Source organism: Hoplias malabaricus, chromosome 4, assembly GCF_029633855.1.
Source record: "Hoplias malabaricus isolate fHopMal1 chromosome 4, fHopMal1.hap1, whole genome shotgun sequence".
In the NCBI taxonomy this organism is placed as follows: Eukaryota; Metazoa; Chordata; class Actinopteri; order Characiformes; family Erythrinidae; genus Hoplias; species Hoplias malabaricus.
In genome coordinates this window covers 24,930,960-24,948,431 of record NC_089803.1, presented here as the reverse complement: position 1 = coordinate 24,948,431, position 17,472 = coordinate 24,930,960, and the positions used below count along the sequence as shown (strand labels likewise).

The 17,472-nt window shown below is 39.2% G+C and overlaps 1 protein-coding gene across 1 annotated transcript; it reads left to right on the top strand.

The window, feature by feature from the left end:
- Nucleotides 1-16,498: 16,498 nt before the first annotated feature.
- On the top strand, nt 16,499-17,272 carry LOC136695729 (achaete-scute homolog 1b-like). Its single transcript, XM_066669990.1, has one exon. The coding sequence runs from the start codon at nt 16,709-16,711 to the stop codon at nt 17,270-17,272; it is 564 nt and encodes a 187-aa protein (XP_066526087.1). The 5' UTR covers nt 16,499-16,708.
- Nucleotides 17,273-17,472: the final 200 nt, after the last annotated feature.

The following is a 17,472-nucleotide window of genomic DNA, read 5'->3' as shown; positions in this document are numbered from 1 at the left end:
ATTTGAACCTTTGTGAAGGAATCAGTATCCTGTAAGAATTCTGCAGGGATTAGAAATTCCTGTGGATAAGACTCCAGATACACCTGCAGGATTTTAATAATTATTCAGGCTCATATATATTCCTTGAGAAGTCCTGCAGGACATAATCATTCACAATGTGCTTATTCTTGAAGGAAACTCATTAAGAACTCGATTCCCAGTGACTACCTGCAGGATTTGGATACTGCAGAATGCTAGCATTTCTAGAGCAAGAACTAAACCAATAGAATTCAGCAGGTTTTTTAGAAATGACATTTATTTACAGTTACTTTTAGAGAGTCATTATTTAGAATCATACATAGGATTATTAATGGATGTTCAGTACCATCATTTCCATAATAACTTTGTGCTATATCACCAGCAACCACAAGAGCACCTCTACAAAACACATCTGTTTACCTTGAGTACAGCAACATGTCTGGCTTCAGTGTAGTTAATGCAATGCCCTCTGGGACCTGCAGTTTTTTGCCTATATCTACCAGCAGTTTCCAATTTATTGCTTCATGCTTTAAGAGCATTGAAGAACATGGTAAAAGGGGGCAAAAGAAGTATGCAGAGCAACAAATGAATTACAGTTTGTAATTGTAGAACTACAACGTACTCGTGTGGACAGTGGGGCTGAGAGAATGCAGTAATGAAGAATTACAGCTAGTGCACTTGCAGGATATTGTTTTTGGTACTGACAACATCCGACAATTTTAGCCAGGGAGCAAATGTTTTGTAGATGATTAACAATTGCTCTTACAGGATTCATCCTTAAATGGGAGAACGATCCACCACACAAATAATACCTAACCTGTGGTTGTCCTGACAACTGAGGAACAGGAGAACAACGTAAGCAGAGAAACAGATGAACTACAGTGAAATTATAGAACAACAAAGCGTTCCCGTATGGAAAATGAATGTAGATACAAGAAGGTGTTCCTTAGTGAGTGCATGAGCATTTAAAGAGGTGTATATGCATGTATAAATAGCTAGGTAAAGAATCATACTTAGGACAGGCTAAGTATCAAGCATACAGGAACTTTCTGAAGTTATACACAAAAGCCCAAAAACAAAAGCATAAAATATGAGAAGATACAAAACAGGAGCCATGTCCTCATTGGAATGTATGACTTATGGCAGTAGTTTTGGGTCATACAAATAATATTATGGTTATTCTTTTTCTGTCTGTGAGCATTATTTATGATAGAGAGAGACCAAAGAAATACAAACAAACAATAAACTTACATCAAGTCAAAAAAACCCAATAGACTGATCATATTCTAATCACCTTCCCATTGATTGGGTTTAATACAAAAGTAATTGCCATCAACATCTGGTATGTCTTTCAAATACACACAGGTTGTTTTGATGCACTTAATGAGTTGTACATTGTGAGGGACATCAATCTCTTTAACCAAACCAGATGTAATCACTACCACAAGTTACAGGATCAACTAATACATGGCCGACTCTAAAAGCTTTGTCTAAGTCAACAAATGATTGAATTAATGCTACCAGCCCTTGTTTTGTAACAACGGCATGAGCCAGTCTTCTACTCAGTGTTTTGCTTGTTTTGGAGTGTACTTTGTGTCCTCTAATAATTGTACGAGCACAAAATGCACATTTCTGCTTTGAGGTTCACATACTTTGGATAAGAAAGGTCTCTCTTGGTGTTGGCAATCTAATTAGAGGGTAACCAAGGAAAAGCACATATTCCTTAATGCAACAATGATGCATGCAATTTCGGTCAACAAATCTCTGACTCCGAAGGTAGTAATTACTATTGTAGACTACAGAAATAAGTTTCAGAATTTTTTGGTAAAGGTAAAAAAACATATTTACAGTGCCTTGCAAAAGTATTTGGCCCCCTTGAACTTTTCAACCTTTTGCCACATTTCAGGCTTCAAACAAAGATATAAAATTTTTATTTTTTGTGAAGAATCAACAACGCGGGACACAGTCGTGGAGCGGAATGAAATTTATTGGATGTGTCAAACTTTAACAATTAAAAAACTGAAAAGTGGGGCATGCAATATTATTCGGCCCCTTGTGTTAATACTTTGTAGCGCCACCTTTCGCTGCAATTACAGCTGCAAGTCGCTTGGGGTATGTCTCTATCAGTTTTTCACATCAAGAGGCTGAAATTCTTGCCTATTCTTACTTGTAAAACACCTCGAGCTCAGCGAGGCTGGATGGAGAGTGTTTGTGAACAGCAGTCTTCAGCTCTTTCCACAGATTCTCGATTGGATTCGGGTCTGGACTTTGACTTGGCCATTCCAACACCTGGATACGTTTATTTGTGAACCATTCCATTGTAGATTTGGCTTTATGTTTTGGATCATTGTCTTGCTGGAAGATAAATCTCTGTCCCAGTCTCAGGTCTCTTGCAGACTCCAACAAGTTTTCTTCCAGAATGGTCCTGTATTTGGCCCCATCCATCTTCCCAACAATTTTGACCACTGATAAAAAGCAGGCCCAAACCATGATGCTGCTACCACCATGTTTGACAGTGGGGATGGTGTGTTCAGGGTGATGAGCTGCATTGCTTTTACGCCAAACATATCGTTTTGCATTGTGGCCAAACAGTTTGATTTTGGTTTCATCAGACCAGAGCACCTTCTTCCACATGTTTGGTGTGTCTCCCAGGTGGCTTGTGGCAAACTTTAAACAAGACTTTTTATGGATATCTTTGAGAAATGGCTTTCTTCTTGCCACTCTTCCATAAAGGCCAGATTTGTGCAGTGTACGATTGATTGTTGTCCTATGGACAGACTCTCCCACCTCAGCTGTAGATCTCTGCAGTTCATCCAGAGTGATCATGGGCTTCTTGGCTGCATCTTTGATCAGTCTTCTCCTTGTTCGAGATGAAAGTTTAGAGGGACGGCCGGGTCTTGGTAGATTTGCAGTGGTCTGATACTCCTTCCATTTCAATATGATTGATTGCACAGTGGTCCTTGGGATGTTTAAAGCTTGGGAAATATTTTTGTATCCAAAGCTGGCTTTAAACTTCTCCACAACAGCATCCCAGACCTGCCTGGTGTGTACCTTGGTCTTCATGATGCTCTCTGCGCTTTAAACAGAACCCTGAGACTATCACAGAGCAGGTGCATTTATATGGAGACTTGATTACACACAGGTGGATGCTATTTATTATCATCAGTCATTTGGAACAACATTGGATCATTCAGAGATCCTCACTGAACTTCTGGATTGAGTTTGCTGCACTGAAAGTAAAGGGGCCGAATAATATTGCACGCCCCACTTTTCAGTTTTTTATTTGTTAAAAACAGTTAGACACATCCAATAAATTTCATTCCACTCCAGGATTGTGTCCCACTTGTTGTTGATTCTTCACAAGAAATTTAAATTTTATATCTTTATGTCTGAAGCCTGAAACATGGCAAAAGCTTGAAAAGTTCAAGGGGGGCGAATACTTTCGCTAGGCCCTGTATAATTTGATCTGCAACAGCCTGGGTACCATGGAAAAGCTTTTGCAGTGTCCCATTGTGACCTTCAAACACAAAGGCACTTTGGCACCATAATGGACCCCAATTTCTTACAGAAGATGCATCACGAAGACATTGTATGACACACTTTCCATATAATCTTTCAAAACGGTCAACAAATATAAACAGCAGCATCTCTGCATTGTTGATATCATCCAGTGTAAGGTCAGTATTCAGTAGCAAGTATGTGGCTTGAACTAAAAGGAGTAGATATTCGAGATATGGTTGTGATAAAATACCATTTAAAAAGGGAAGACTATAAGACAATAGAAAGTGCCTGAACTCTGAGGCATTCCAGTATTTTCGAATGCTAATGGGACGTGGGAGTCTTGTTATACTGACTGGAGGTTTGATGGACAGCAGGCATTTATTAACTTTTCCAAGATCTTTGCCCAAATACCAGGAGTCTTGGTGGTATTTAGAATCAAACCACAATGTTACAAGTTGCTGTGTTACCCCTAGTAGAGTAGCATGCATATAATCAAAAGCAAACCAATCATTTTAAAAAATGTTAGCAACATCAGTGGTGATGGTCCTTTAACACCTCTTACAGACATGCCTGATGATACTGCTTGTGCTGCATCTTCAAAGTGCTAGGTATGATCTCATTGTTCTGTCTCTTAATGTATACACACAAGTAAACCCATTACCCTTCTCAACTTCCCCTTTTGCATCACACCAGCTGCATCAATACTCTCCATTGAACTGTGTAGTGTTCTGTACATTACAACAAGCCACAGATTCACATATACAGAGCAAATTATAAACATGTACATGTGCCTCTTTTCCACTGCATTGGACAGAGAAGCCTTCTTTCTCAATGTGAGAACACTCATCAACAAAAGGCTGCAGAAATGACATGGCTCCAAGAAGGACATGTTTCCCTCTCAGATCTGGGGGCAATTAAGTAATTGTAACCTGCAGTGGCCAAATGTGATATGGGGATGATTTGCAAATAGGGACACCATTTACATTCCATGACAATGAAAGGTTCATAGATTCATTAAGAAGGTAGATTCATTAAGAGCATTTACTGCTCTGTACATTGTTCCATCACATATGTCACTTATTGCATCTGTCCTGCTTTTGGGCCTTATCCACTTGTAATTTAATGACTCTACATATGTAGAGTCTCTTAATTTTTCTTCAACTTGCTTTTGGATGGACATTTTGATAAATATCGATCTACATTTGACAAGAGTTTTAATATCCCCTGGGGCAGTGTCACAGGAAGTACAGACAGTGGGGAATTTTATCTCCAATGCAATAGTTGCAATTTGGACAGGCACACCATTACCACCTTCTGGACAATGCAGATTTATCAATTCTAATAGATCACCAATTGCAACTTTTGTTGTGTCTCTCAATGCATAGCACAGAATTGCCAACAATGACTCATCTTCTTTTAGTTTGGCATTTGGGTATATTTTGTCTGAGGTGTTCTTCCAACTGTTTGCTCTTCATTGGTTCCCACAGCCATTACCTTCAAGAGAGTGTATACAGTATGTTTGGAATTAGATCAAACATGGATGTGCATTTTGCAATTACAGTATGCGTTTTCATAATTACGCGAATGTGTGTGTGTGTGTGTGTGTGTGTGTGTGTGTGTGTCTGCAGTTTATACTGTAAAACTATACTTTAAAAAATAAATATCCTGGTGACCCTAAACATAAGTGGCTAAATGTTTCATAAAATCTCAATGTTAAGGCAGCTAAGTTAATTTACATTTTAAGTTAAATCATCATATCATTTTTACAATGCATTTGTTAAATTCAGACATTATGGTGTATTAAATATATGCATAAATTGCCTTAATGCCTACAATGCACTCATCTAGTGTGGTGGAAAAGGAAGTAATAGAAAACGGTGGAACTGATTTTGTTGTTTATGGATTCATGAGAAATTTGTATAAGACATATTTTAGGAAAAACTCATTCTCATCATCACTGTCCTGAGGTTTAACAAACAATGAAACACATGAGATATTACTTCCTTACCATAGAAGAAAAAAGGGGAGTCTTAAGGATTCTGTTGTGTTCACTTATACTGCCGTCTTCTCACACACTCTCAACATCACTGTCCTGAGGTTTAACACACTAAAGTTACTATACATAACCATGCTAACATAACCAAACATGTACATGAGATTTTACTTCCTTACCATAGAAGAAAGTGGAGTTTCAAGAATTATGTTCTGTCCACTAGTGCTACCGTCCTCACCCTTGCTCTCAACATCACTGTTCTGAGGTTTAACACATTTATGAAAGTTAATACACATAAAAGCCACTTACATAGGCTTAATTAAATAAGCAAATGTGTATCTACCTTACCATAGCAGAAAGAGTAGTAGTTTCATGGCTACCTTTGTTGTCATCCTCACCCTCACTGTTAATTTTTTTTGTTTTTTTGTAGTGTGATTTGATGAATGTGTATTAATTTCTAATAAGAAATCTGATTTCTTGGATTGTAATACCCATAAAAAAAAGTGAACTTTAGCTGGTTTCAGAGACATCCCCTCCTTGCACAGCCCAGATTGGAATGTGAGATACAGAGCAAAGAAGGATCGTAAACCTCACTCCAGTACGGTTTATGACCCAAGGACACACATTGTAAAGAGAAGAATCTTTGCAGAATGCAGAGAGACACACAGACTCTGATAATATTCCACTTTGATTCCATGTCATCTTACCCCTTTTTAAAGACTGTTAACTCTAAAAGACTCAAACTTCCCAAAGTTCTTACATTGAAAACAAGTTCAACTGTTTGAAATTAATTCCATTTGTACAATCAAAATGGGAGGGATTAGTGTGTTTAAAGTCATTTCTTTTTTATATGAACTTATGTAGATCCAAGGTAGCCACATACCATGTGTGTATTTGGTTAATAATTATGTAAAACGTGGTTGTCTCAATGATATTACTTTGTGTTAACATATAATCTTTGCAAAGTATGATTCAGAATCCTGGGACATTCATTCAAAAAGGGATGGTCTTCAAGTCTTTGTGTTAAATTTTATGTGATGTCACTACCAAGTCATACATTTTATGTGATGTCACTACCAAGGTACAGGAAACAGCCAATCAGGAGCAAGAGATGCTCCAATCAGGTCTTCAAGGCGGGTTTTCTAAATTCTGGTTAAAAAGCCCAGTGGCGCCAAATGAGAAAGGTTTCTTTCCACATTTTCCACCCTCGTCACACACCTTTGCTTCACTTCACATTTTCTTTCTTTTTAAGCCTTTTTCAAGGCTAAAGAAGAGAAATGACTCGGGTTTGAAATGACTCTGCAGGCGTCAGACTCTCATGGCTTTCTTAAATTGTCTTGGGCCCCTCAAGCTTGGTCCAGATAGAACAGAAGTTCTACTTTAATTTGATCTCTTGTAGAAAACTATAGTTTAACTCCAGCAAAAATTCAATGCCACCCAGAGCATGAAGGAGACTTCAGACCCTCAAAGTGATGACCACAGCTTCCGGACCAGCAAGGGAGAAGACGGCCACATGCACCCTCAGAATGACCTTCTGAGATGAGGCCCAGGAGAGACCTGCGTGGATGTGTCTCTCACAAGGTGTCAGATCAGCAATGGCGGAGAATCCCGATGGAGGGGTCGCCGTGTCTGAAAAGGGGGAGAATCTCCCTGTTCCCTCATGTATCGCTGCAATCCATTTCATTATATGAATGTATAATCAATATTCATTATTGTATATTATTATTAATAAACCAGTTGTGTAATAAAACCAGTCCTTGGTTATTTGTGTGTGCACTTTTCTTGTACGGAATTATTCCTTCTAGATTCAATTTCAGAGCCAAGAACCTATGGCGGGTCAATGAGCATAATTCATTAATAATGATTAATTCTAGTTAATCCTGCTATATAATATGTAACATATCTAACATGATGACCTACTTGTCTAAGCTAAATGACAAGCTTGGACAGGTAAAGACACTACATATTATTTAATGACTCCTAACATGGAGCTTAGCAAAATGAATTAAATAATTAATTATTAATCAAATAATAATTAATTATCATTGATTCCACTATGTAGTGCTTATGCCACCAAAACGTGTGCATACTACTTCCACTACAATTGTCACACCTTGACACTTTCTGGTTGTTTTCCTCCTTCCATGTGGCTCTGTTTGTTGTTTTTCTATCTCCGCACATGGCTTTGTTTATGTTCACTCTAGCTCCACCTCTTGTTCCGCCTCTCTGTAATTGTCCTTCGTTATCTGTGTCAGGTGTCTCTTGTTAAGTTCATGTATTTAAGCCCTCTTCCCTCACTTCCTGGGATCGGTCATTTTGTTCATTTGTTGTTTTGAGTTTGTTCATTTGTTTCATTGTATAGTGTTTCTCGTTTCTGATTCCTCGTTCCCCGTTCGTTCTCTTACACCTTTTCGTGACCCCCTACTTCGTTTGTGTTTTGAAAGGTTTGATCATCTAGCTTGCCCTGTTTCCTGTTCGTTAATGTTATCTCGTGTTTCTCGTTAAGTTCGTTTGTCGTGTTTTCGCTTAAATAAATCATCTGTGTTGTAGCGAGTGTGTCCGCTTCCCGTGATCTTCTCCTCACACCACCCTGACAACAATATAAATAATATTTCATTATACACACACACACACATATATATATGTATAAAATATAAATATATATAATTATTTTTTTAAACATTAATATGTGTATATTTATTTATATATTTTATATATAAAGTCATAGCCTTTTTAATTATTTGTATATGACTTACTTGAGGAGCCTCTGTCCATAACTAAGACTTAACTAAAAGGTTTCCTTTTTTTCTGATCTGTGAGAAACATATAGCTACTAGTTAGCTTCTTATATAGCTAGCAAGCTGATCATTATATTGGTTTTGACAAACAATGATAACAGAGATGCTTACCACCAAGTTTCCAGCCCCATCTTATAGTAACTGCTGGTACAGGCGTGTTCCTCTGTGAGTATGTTTTGAATACCATCTTTTTGAACAAACTAAACAAAAACAGCTAGGAATATATACGTCTGTAGTCTATCAAGTCCTTTTTCAGTGCCAGTAGCGCGCTGACTGATACTGTTGCAAGTTTTTTCTTTTTTAAATTGTGTACGTGTGCACCGCTCTTCAGAACATCGAGAGCTTGGAAAACCCGGCGACGAAAACGGTTAATTGGTGAGTAACTTTATATTTAAATGGTAAAATTTGCTATTTAGAGGTCATACTTCAAACTTATATTTATTAGTCCTTTATTTGTTGACATAGTTAAAATAGTTAAGTAAAATCGCCACACGTCGCAGTTAGGTGACTGCCTTCCTTGTAACTGTAGCCTACCGTTATAGCTAGCTAACCGGTTAACGATAGCTATTAACTGGCTACGTTAACTGACTAAAATACGCTTCACATATTTTTCTTTTCTAGTGCGTTGTGGTTATTAACTACAGTAAGTAGTTAATTTTCTAATCTGCAGCAGAGGCGATTGCTCTAAGACTGCAAGGGAAGCTCAACTTCCCCTAAAATGTCAAAAAATAAGTGATCAAATATATACTGTTGTGTGTACGTCATTGAATAAATATGCACTACAACGCGCTCAACTTTTGTTCAGAATCAGCTTCTTATCACTGGTAAAGACGCGGCTTTCCTCTCAATCATTCCCCCAGTTTCACAGTGCTTTAAACAGTGCGGACGCTGAGCGTCCACAGAGATCAATAGTGAAGCACCCAAGTGCAGCGAAACGAGACGAGTCATTGGATAAATGCTGGGCTTTGTCCCGCCCATCGGACGCTCAGCGTCTCTGGGGGTCTATGGGGCAGTGGGCTGGCCTCGGCTGGCCCGGACGCTCAGCTTCTGCATGATGATTGGATGATCTGTCTGAGGCTGAATCCCTTTTTGATTGACAGCGAAATGAGCGAATCAGCGACCCTTTGGTGTAAAGATCCGTGGGAGCATTACATTTTCATGCTGTTCTGAGTTGAACCAGAGACTTTCTTAATCATTTTAGCGGCATTTTCTTTTTTAAAAACGACTAGCGACAAATCGAGCTTCTATTTCTGGTGGGGTTTTTGTAGCTGCTTGTGTTTGAAGACTGACTTCTAGTACTCTTTCTAACTTCTATCGCAGTTTCTGTCCAGCGGGTGCTGCTGAGCCCCTCCACCGCCACAAAGCACTCACAGGTGGACACACTTCACATGGACCAAGGCCGTTTAAGCAGCCTAGCTCTGCTGGCCATTGAGAGGAGACTAGTCAAGTCCCTGGAGGGAATTCCACAAAATTTCCAAAATCTCTTAATTAAATCAGTTCTGTATGTCAGTACAGTCATTCCGAGTGGTTTGACAGCCAATAATTTACGCTAGCCTTCACACACTTACCCCCGTACTTATCGGTGTAACTGGAGATATAAAGCTTGAAGCCTTTCTCTCGCTTGCTGGTAGAAGACACCGACGTAATTCTCCGATGAACGTCATTCACGGTGAAGTTTGGGAGATCTTGTAATCTCCGTGTGTAAAAAGACATCCTAAACAGATTTAGATAGCACCCCGTTCTGCCGGAAGTTTGAAAGCTGGCTGAGCGAAATCCGGAAGAAGTGTGTGCATAGAGGGTTATTTAATCTCCAATATCGACAGAAAACTTCATGAAGTAAAAATTTTCATTCTTTGTATTTTTTTTTCTTTCTCTCTCTCTGTTGGATAATACTTTATGAATTTTTGATGAAGAGCAGTTACTGTTCATTCATTCATTCATCTGCTGCAACCACTTTATTCTAATAAGGGTCATTATGGGGATCATTTGATGCAGTTGAATATTGTGCTTTTGATATGTCAAATTAAAGGTCAAATACAGGATTTCCTGATTACTATGATATATTGACAGAAGTGCATAGCATATCAGTCTGCATGGCTTTTAGATCAGGTATCAAATTGACATCATAGTATTTGTGGAAAAAAAATATATTTTTTGAGTTCATATTAATATCTTTCCTCTTCACTGCAAAAAGTGTGAGCAAGCGACAACTAGGGCTGCGTATATGGAGATATACGATACGATATGACATTAGGAAACCATAACAAAATACAGTGTCAAAGTATTAGTGTTTATTTTTATCACCAAATAGGACATGCTGCATTATCTAACTGTAATTATCAATATAATTCACCCTTTATCTCACTCATTTCCTCTAATAACTTGCAGACAAATAAACATAGCACAAAAAGTAAGGAAATGTGTGTCTTGTGTTTGTCGTAACAGTGCTTCTTGGCAATAAACTTTATACTGTTACTGTTGGCCACATTTGTAACGTGACACATGCTGCCACATTTGTAAGGAACATGCATTTGTGGGATGAGCAGTAGAGCCGAGTATGTGGGTTGTGCCCATGAAAAAATTTGCCAAATCTTCTCTGCCAATGCAAAACAGCTTATTTTGTGTGATGGTGTGAGGCGGCATCTCCCTCACTGGAAAAACAAGGCTTGTCATCATTGGAGGCAATCTCAATGCAGAAAGTCATGGAGATTAAATTCTGCAACCAGAGGCAATCCCATATCTCCACAGTCTGGGACCAAACTCTATCCTCAAAGATGACAACATTTGCCCCCACAGAGCAGTGTTTATCAGAGACTACCTCCAGAATTTGGGAATGAAGGAGAAGGAATGGCCTGAAAGCTCCTGACCTTAACCCCACTGAACAATTGTGGGATCAGCTTGGGCATGCTGTTTGTGCCACAGTGACCAACACAACCACGTGTGTGACCAGCAGTGTGTGACCAGGCTGGTAAGCAGTATGAGGAGGAGGTGCCAGGCTGTTGTGGCTGTGTATTGTTCTTCCACACGCTACTGAGGCTCCTGTTTGTTAAATGAATAAATGGTTAAATTGTCAATACGTCTTGTTTCTTCATCCTTCAGTCAGCCAGTCACAACCCACCAAACGAGTCAATGGCAGAATAAGCTTTTTGGCATCGGCAGAGAGGATTTGGCTCATTTTTCATGGGCACAACACACATACTCAGCTCTAATGCTCCTCCCACAAATGCATGTTCTTTACAAATGTAGCACCATTTAAAAGGGAAATTAACAGGCTTCCAGTGGTGTAAGATTTATTGCTGAAGAAGCATTGTTACAACAAAGAAATAATCTACCAAGCAAAAATTCATTCATTCATTCATTCATTATCTGTAACCGCTTATCCAGTTCAGGGTCGCGGTGGGTCCAGAGCCTACCTGGAATCATTGGGAATACACCCTGGAGGGGGCGCCAGTCCTTCACAGGGTAAGCAAAAATTTCCTTCCTTTAGTTTTAAAAATTGTCCTGCACTTGATGCCATCTGATCTTCCCCTTACTGCTATGTTAATAATTATGGATTTTTTTTTATAGATGCCTCATTGGTACAAATCCCCTAGGGGTGGTCAACGTCAAGAGCAACCAAGAAGTTCTGAACCATGTATCTGTGTGTATGCTTACTTTTAAAGAAACATGATGCACTTTGAATCTAGTTTTATTTAAAGGGTCATGTTCAACGCAGAACGGACTCTGTGTGCCTTGGCTGATCAGTAAATATCAATGATGATATTTGAAATACAAGGTTTTAGTAATCCAGGTTTTTTATTAAAATTTTAATGATGTATTACGGTCACTATTTGTGTGATCTGGTAAGATCAAAAGTCATGTAATATAATAATGTTTTACTATAAAGATTTGGGCACTTTTCTTGTAATCCATCAAGGGCAATAATGTAATTTGATATTGTAATTTGATATGGTATGATATTGTATGAAGTATTTTTGGTTAAATATCTCAAATATTCAAATATCATATGGGGCAAAAATAAAAAGTTCAAGTAAAAATATAAATGATTTGAACATGTTATGTAGTACCTGAAATTTGTCCACATTCTGCATATATTTGGTTTTAATAAAGTGCATTAATGATTTTAATTCTAAATGTAGATTTGGACTTCTTTTGTGTATGTAATGGTTATAGTATTTTTACAGTATTCATGCTTTGCAGGTTTTAAATAGTTTTTCTTACTTAATAGTAACACTATAATCTTATTACAAATATATTACATGCTGGTATTGTTCAGTATAAATAAAGAATTGAATGTAATTTAGATACTGTTTCTAATTACAGTGTTCATCTGTAAAAAAAGGTACTGTTTCTGAAAAAAGGCAGTAAAAGGCCTGGCAAATCTGCTGAAAGGATTTACTGTACATTTAAATATTTACAGTAAAAAAATGTATTGTGCAATTACGATAGTATTCTGTAAAGTTGAAATACAATAGTGTTCCTGTAAAAAATGCAGTAAATGGCTGGGAACTCTGCTGCCAGGAATTTACTGTAAATCCCAATATTTACAGTAAAGTATTGTATTATTCAGTTACAGTAATATGCTGTAAATTTGAAATACAGTTGTGTTCCTGTAAAAATACGGTAAATGGCTGGGAAATCTGCTGCCAGTATTTTACTGTGAAATTTACAATAATTTTTTTACAGTGTAGTATATTGTTTTTAATGTGTTGTGTGCTGCTACATTTTAAGTTTTCACCTTTTGCTGTTGTTTGGCTCTTTTGGGCCACCGTATTAATGGTTCTGGCAAGCTGCACATTGTGAAAGGCTTGTGTTCATTGCCAATGACAATTTTTACATTTAAGGAAAGGAATGCAAAAGATCCACATCTTAGGTTCCAGGAGCCGGTCTAAGTGTATCATGTATCATGGTGTTCTTGTTATCTTTCCCACTGTGTATTACAAATTGTAACTGTGTTTGGGTTCCTGAAAAGCGCTATATAAGTACAAATTATTATTATTATTATTATTATTATTATTATGTTCCAGACCCACAGTTATCCTGAAATGGATACGCGGTTACAGACAATGAATAAATGAATATTCGAGTGCTCTGTTCCACCATAAATGATGGATTGGAAAATGTAAACAAATGCGGAAAACGAAATCAAAATCAAGCCCATGCAAAATTAAAGTGACATCTATCTTTTACAGAACCAGGGTGTTTTTCGAGCAAATAGTTGAACTTTGTGATGTACTTTTTCTTCTTTTCCATGTTCAGCTAATGCTACTCATGATCTACATAATCAATCATCAGCATTCCTCAGTTCTGTTTACCTGTGTTCACACCTTCAAGAGAAACAGCAGATGAAGCTCTTTTACGACCTCAGCATCCTGTCACAGGAGGAATGTAGGTGAACAAAAAGGCAGTAGAATTACATTTTTCATCTTAGAGATGTACATGAATAAGTATATATTATTCTCTTTTAAAATGACAAATGCGCACTACATAAGACATGACTTTCTTTCTGCGAGCAGTCTTTCTGCTGCTGCGAGTCGCTCTATAAAGCCTCAAATATTAATTCAAAGGCCAAAGTTTTAATGGACCAATAGAAATACTCCAAAATTACTTTGAATAAAATCATTTTACATGGACTTTCATTGAAAGTTAAGAAGCTTTGTTTCCTTCTATACTATTATGGAGATACATGTTTTTCTTTGGACAGCAACAAAATAGTACGTTTTGTAACATTACAAATTCAAAGAGATTTACAATCTAACTGAAGATAAACTGTGCTTTAGAAGTGACTTAAATGTTATTGATACATTTCTAATTGTGTTCTGGCAGGACGGTGATCTTTCTCTCACTCTAAATATTCTAAAATAATAATCATAAATAAATAAATAAATAAATAAATAAAAAGATGGCTTATCAGCTGTTGAAAGGGGACTTCTACTGTTGTAGGGAAAAGCAGTTCTCCCTGAGTTGTTTATGCTCAAATCTCCACATCTTTTATGTGGACCAGTATGTTTGAGAGAGTTTGACTCTTCTGTAAAATTGTATTCACTGTTTGATTTACCACAGAAACTTATTTGTGAATTGTTTAGTTGTGTTGCACATTCAGTAATGCAGTTAGCAGTCTCCCGGATTTGGAGACATTTCCACCTTAAGTGATCCAAAACAGCAAAAATAAGTCAATATTACCCACCTATGGAGCAGGAATAGAACAATATGCTCATCTCGGTTTGCGAAGGGAGGAATATCTCAGTTTTAAAAATATCCAGCCTTAGAGCCTTAGATAATGGGATCTTATGGGGAATTAGATAAAGGATCGCTGCAGTGTCACAAACTATTACGAATGCTATTCTGTGGAGATTATACAAGCTGTGTATGTGCAAAGAGCTTTGTGTATGAATCCAGTATCAGTATCAGTATCGGTATTTTTGCTGTCTTTACTGTTCCACTACTTTATATGCACCACCACCAAAGGCCACTAGATGTCCCACTCGTCTAAATTTAAAAGGTGAACGAATGCGAATGAAAAGGAGAGAATGAGCAGGAGAAAATAAATAGTGACGATCGTAAATGAAGCTGGGGTCTTTAGTGTTTTGGTGGGTCACTTTATTCAGTCAGGTTAGGGAAGGCCCCTCCAAATGTTGAATTTCAAAACAGTCCTGCTCTGGAATATTGTGCCCCGCTCATTAGCCTCAGTAACTCCTGACAACTTACAGTGTTGTGTTACATTTGCACATTTATCTTCCACCACACATGCTCATTACTGTGTCATGCTGCTTATTGTGTAGCATTGTGTAGCCTAGTTATTGTACTGTTATCTCACTCTTCTGTTTGCACTTTCGCACTTTAGTTTGTCTTGTGTAGAGTTGCTTTAGGTTGCACCATGGCCCACGAGGAACACTGTCTCACTTCACTGCTTGCTTGTATGGTTGAAATGACAAGCCTCTTGACTTGATAGTCTCAATGTATCTGTGCAATAGCTACATGTAGTGTGCACACTTTTGGCCGTATTATATATATATATATATATATAGTCTTAAAATCTCTTAAAAGTGATTTCTAAGAAAAGCTCCACTAATGCCTTAAAAGCAAGGCATTTAAACAATTAAAATTGAGCAATCAAAGAAAATACATGATTAAAATGATTTAAAAAGACAGTAAATCAGAATAGAAAATATAGAGAGAATGCAAGACCACTGCCGTTTCCGAATTAAAAATGAATAGTTAACTGAGCTGTAAGCCTGCTCAAATAGGAATGCTTTTAATCTTGATTTAGAAGTGACTAAAGTCTGGGCTGTTCTGATGCTCTCTGTCAACTGGCTCCATTTAAGAGCTGTATAGATAAACAGTATTTGGCAATACTGAATCTGGTCATGCCAATAAAGTTTACTGAAATGATAAACACTGCTTCTCCTTCCTTAGTCTTCCCCTTAAGCATGACTAACTTGCTAGACCCTAAAAATTGGTGGGGTTTGTTTGGCTCAAATTTCTGTACGAAATCTGATGAATATGTTGATAAAAATGTTGCTTAAATGACTCTTCACCTTTGCCTTCATTCGGTACAGGCAAATCTGTTCAGTCTCTACTCACGTCTTCTAGCATCTAAAATCTACCACACAGACATGTTCAAAAGGTACAATATTTGATTTGTATTGGTGGGGCTCTTTGAAAAGTCTCTGCCCAGTGTGAAAATCTTTTTTTTTTTTTTTACTACATTGGTTTATTGTATTGTTCCCCTTTGTTTCTTCCATCTTTGGTTTTATCCCTCTATCTTTATTATTTTTATTCCTCCAGCGTCCCCCTCCTCCTTTGGTGCCACTTGCCTCGCTGTTTGAATCAGCCAATGGCTATTCGAGTTGTGCGGCATTGCTATGTAAATGAGCGCAAGCGCGTGCTGGCGGATTGTTTATTGAGGCGGCGCAGAGCCACGCGCCTGGCTCACTGAGGCCGTGTGTGTGTGTGTGTATGTGTGTGTGTGAGAGAGAGAGAGAGAGAGAGAGAGAGAGAGAGAGAGAGAGAGAGAGAGTAGTAAGTAAAGTAAGTAAGTGAAAGAATCGCACGCAGCGGGGGCGGGGTCTCGCGCAGGAGCGTGCGTCGCTTTAAAGGGGGTGGAGGGCGCGCGCGTGTTGAAAAAGTCCGGTGCTGCCAAAGTTTGTATCAGATCGCGCGCTGGGTATAAAAGGCAAGGCTTTTGGACTCACGACAGACGCGCACGCGAAAGCCACGAGCGCTGGTGCATTGTTGTTGTTGTTGTTGCACCGGACCAAGGCAAGACTTTTGGACTCGCGACACCAAGAACAGCCAAGCACGCGAAACGCACGCCGCGCGTGTTGTTGTTTTTGTTTTTGTTGTTGTAGGCTGTTTTTCCACTCAGTCTTGAGGACGCATTTGGTGCCTCTGTACCATGGAGATAGAGATGGAGAGCACCATCATCACCACCACCTCGGCCCCAGCCGGCGTCACAGTGCCCTGTCCTTTCAACGTCGCCTCTCCGTCCAGAGCCGCGAAGAGGCCACCTCCACCACCGCCACCACGTTCAAGCTCACCGGAGCTCCTGCGCTGTAAAAGGAGACTCACGTTCAACGGGCTGAGCTACAGTCTCCCGGCGCAGCAACCCGTTGCCGTGGCGCGGCGCAACGAGCGCGAGAGGAATCGCGTGAAGCAGGTGAACATGGGCTTCCAGACGCTGCGACAGCACGTGCCCAACGGGGCCGCCAACAAGAAGATGAGCAAGGTGGAGACGCTGCGCTCGGCCGTGGAGTACATCCGCGCGCTACAGCAGCTGCTGGACGAGCACGACGCTATCTCGGCCGCGTTCCGGTGTGGCGTGCCGTCCCCGAGCCTTTCGCACAGCTGCTCCGCGGAGCCCGAGTCCCCGCGTTCTTCCTGCTGCTCCTCCTCCGACGAGCTGCTCAGTTCCGAGGAGCAGGAGCTGCTGGACTTCACCACGTGGTTCGACAGATACTGAATCCGGGATCAGCCCATAAAAAGATTCGGTTAACACACTGACTTGTGAGTCGATTCCAAGCGTTATGGGAATCGGAGAACTCGATTCTGCACACAGAGTCTGGTTTCCAGTAACTGTGCGCACAGAGGACGAGATATTCTGCTGTAACTGTCCAGATGCCACATCCTTCCACGACACACACATTAGCCCGGACGTATTGT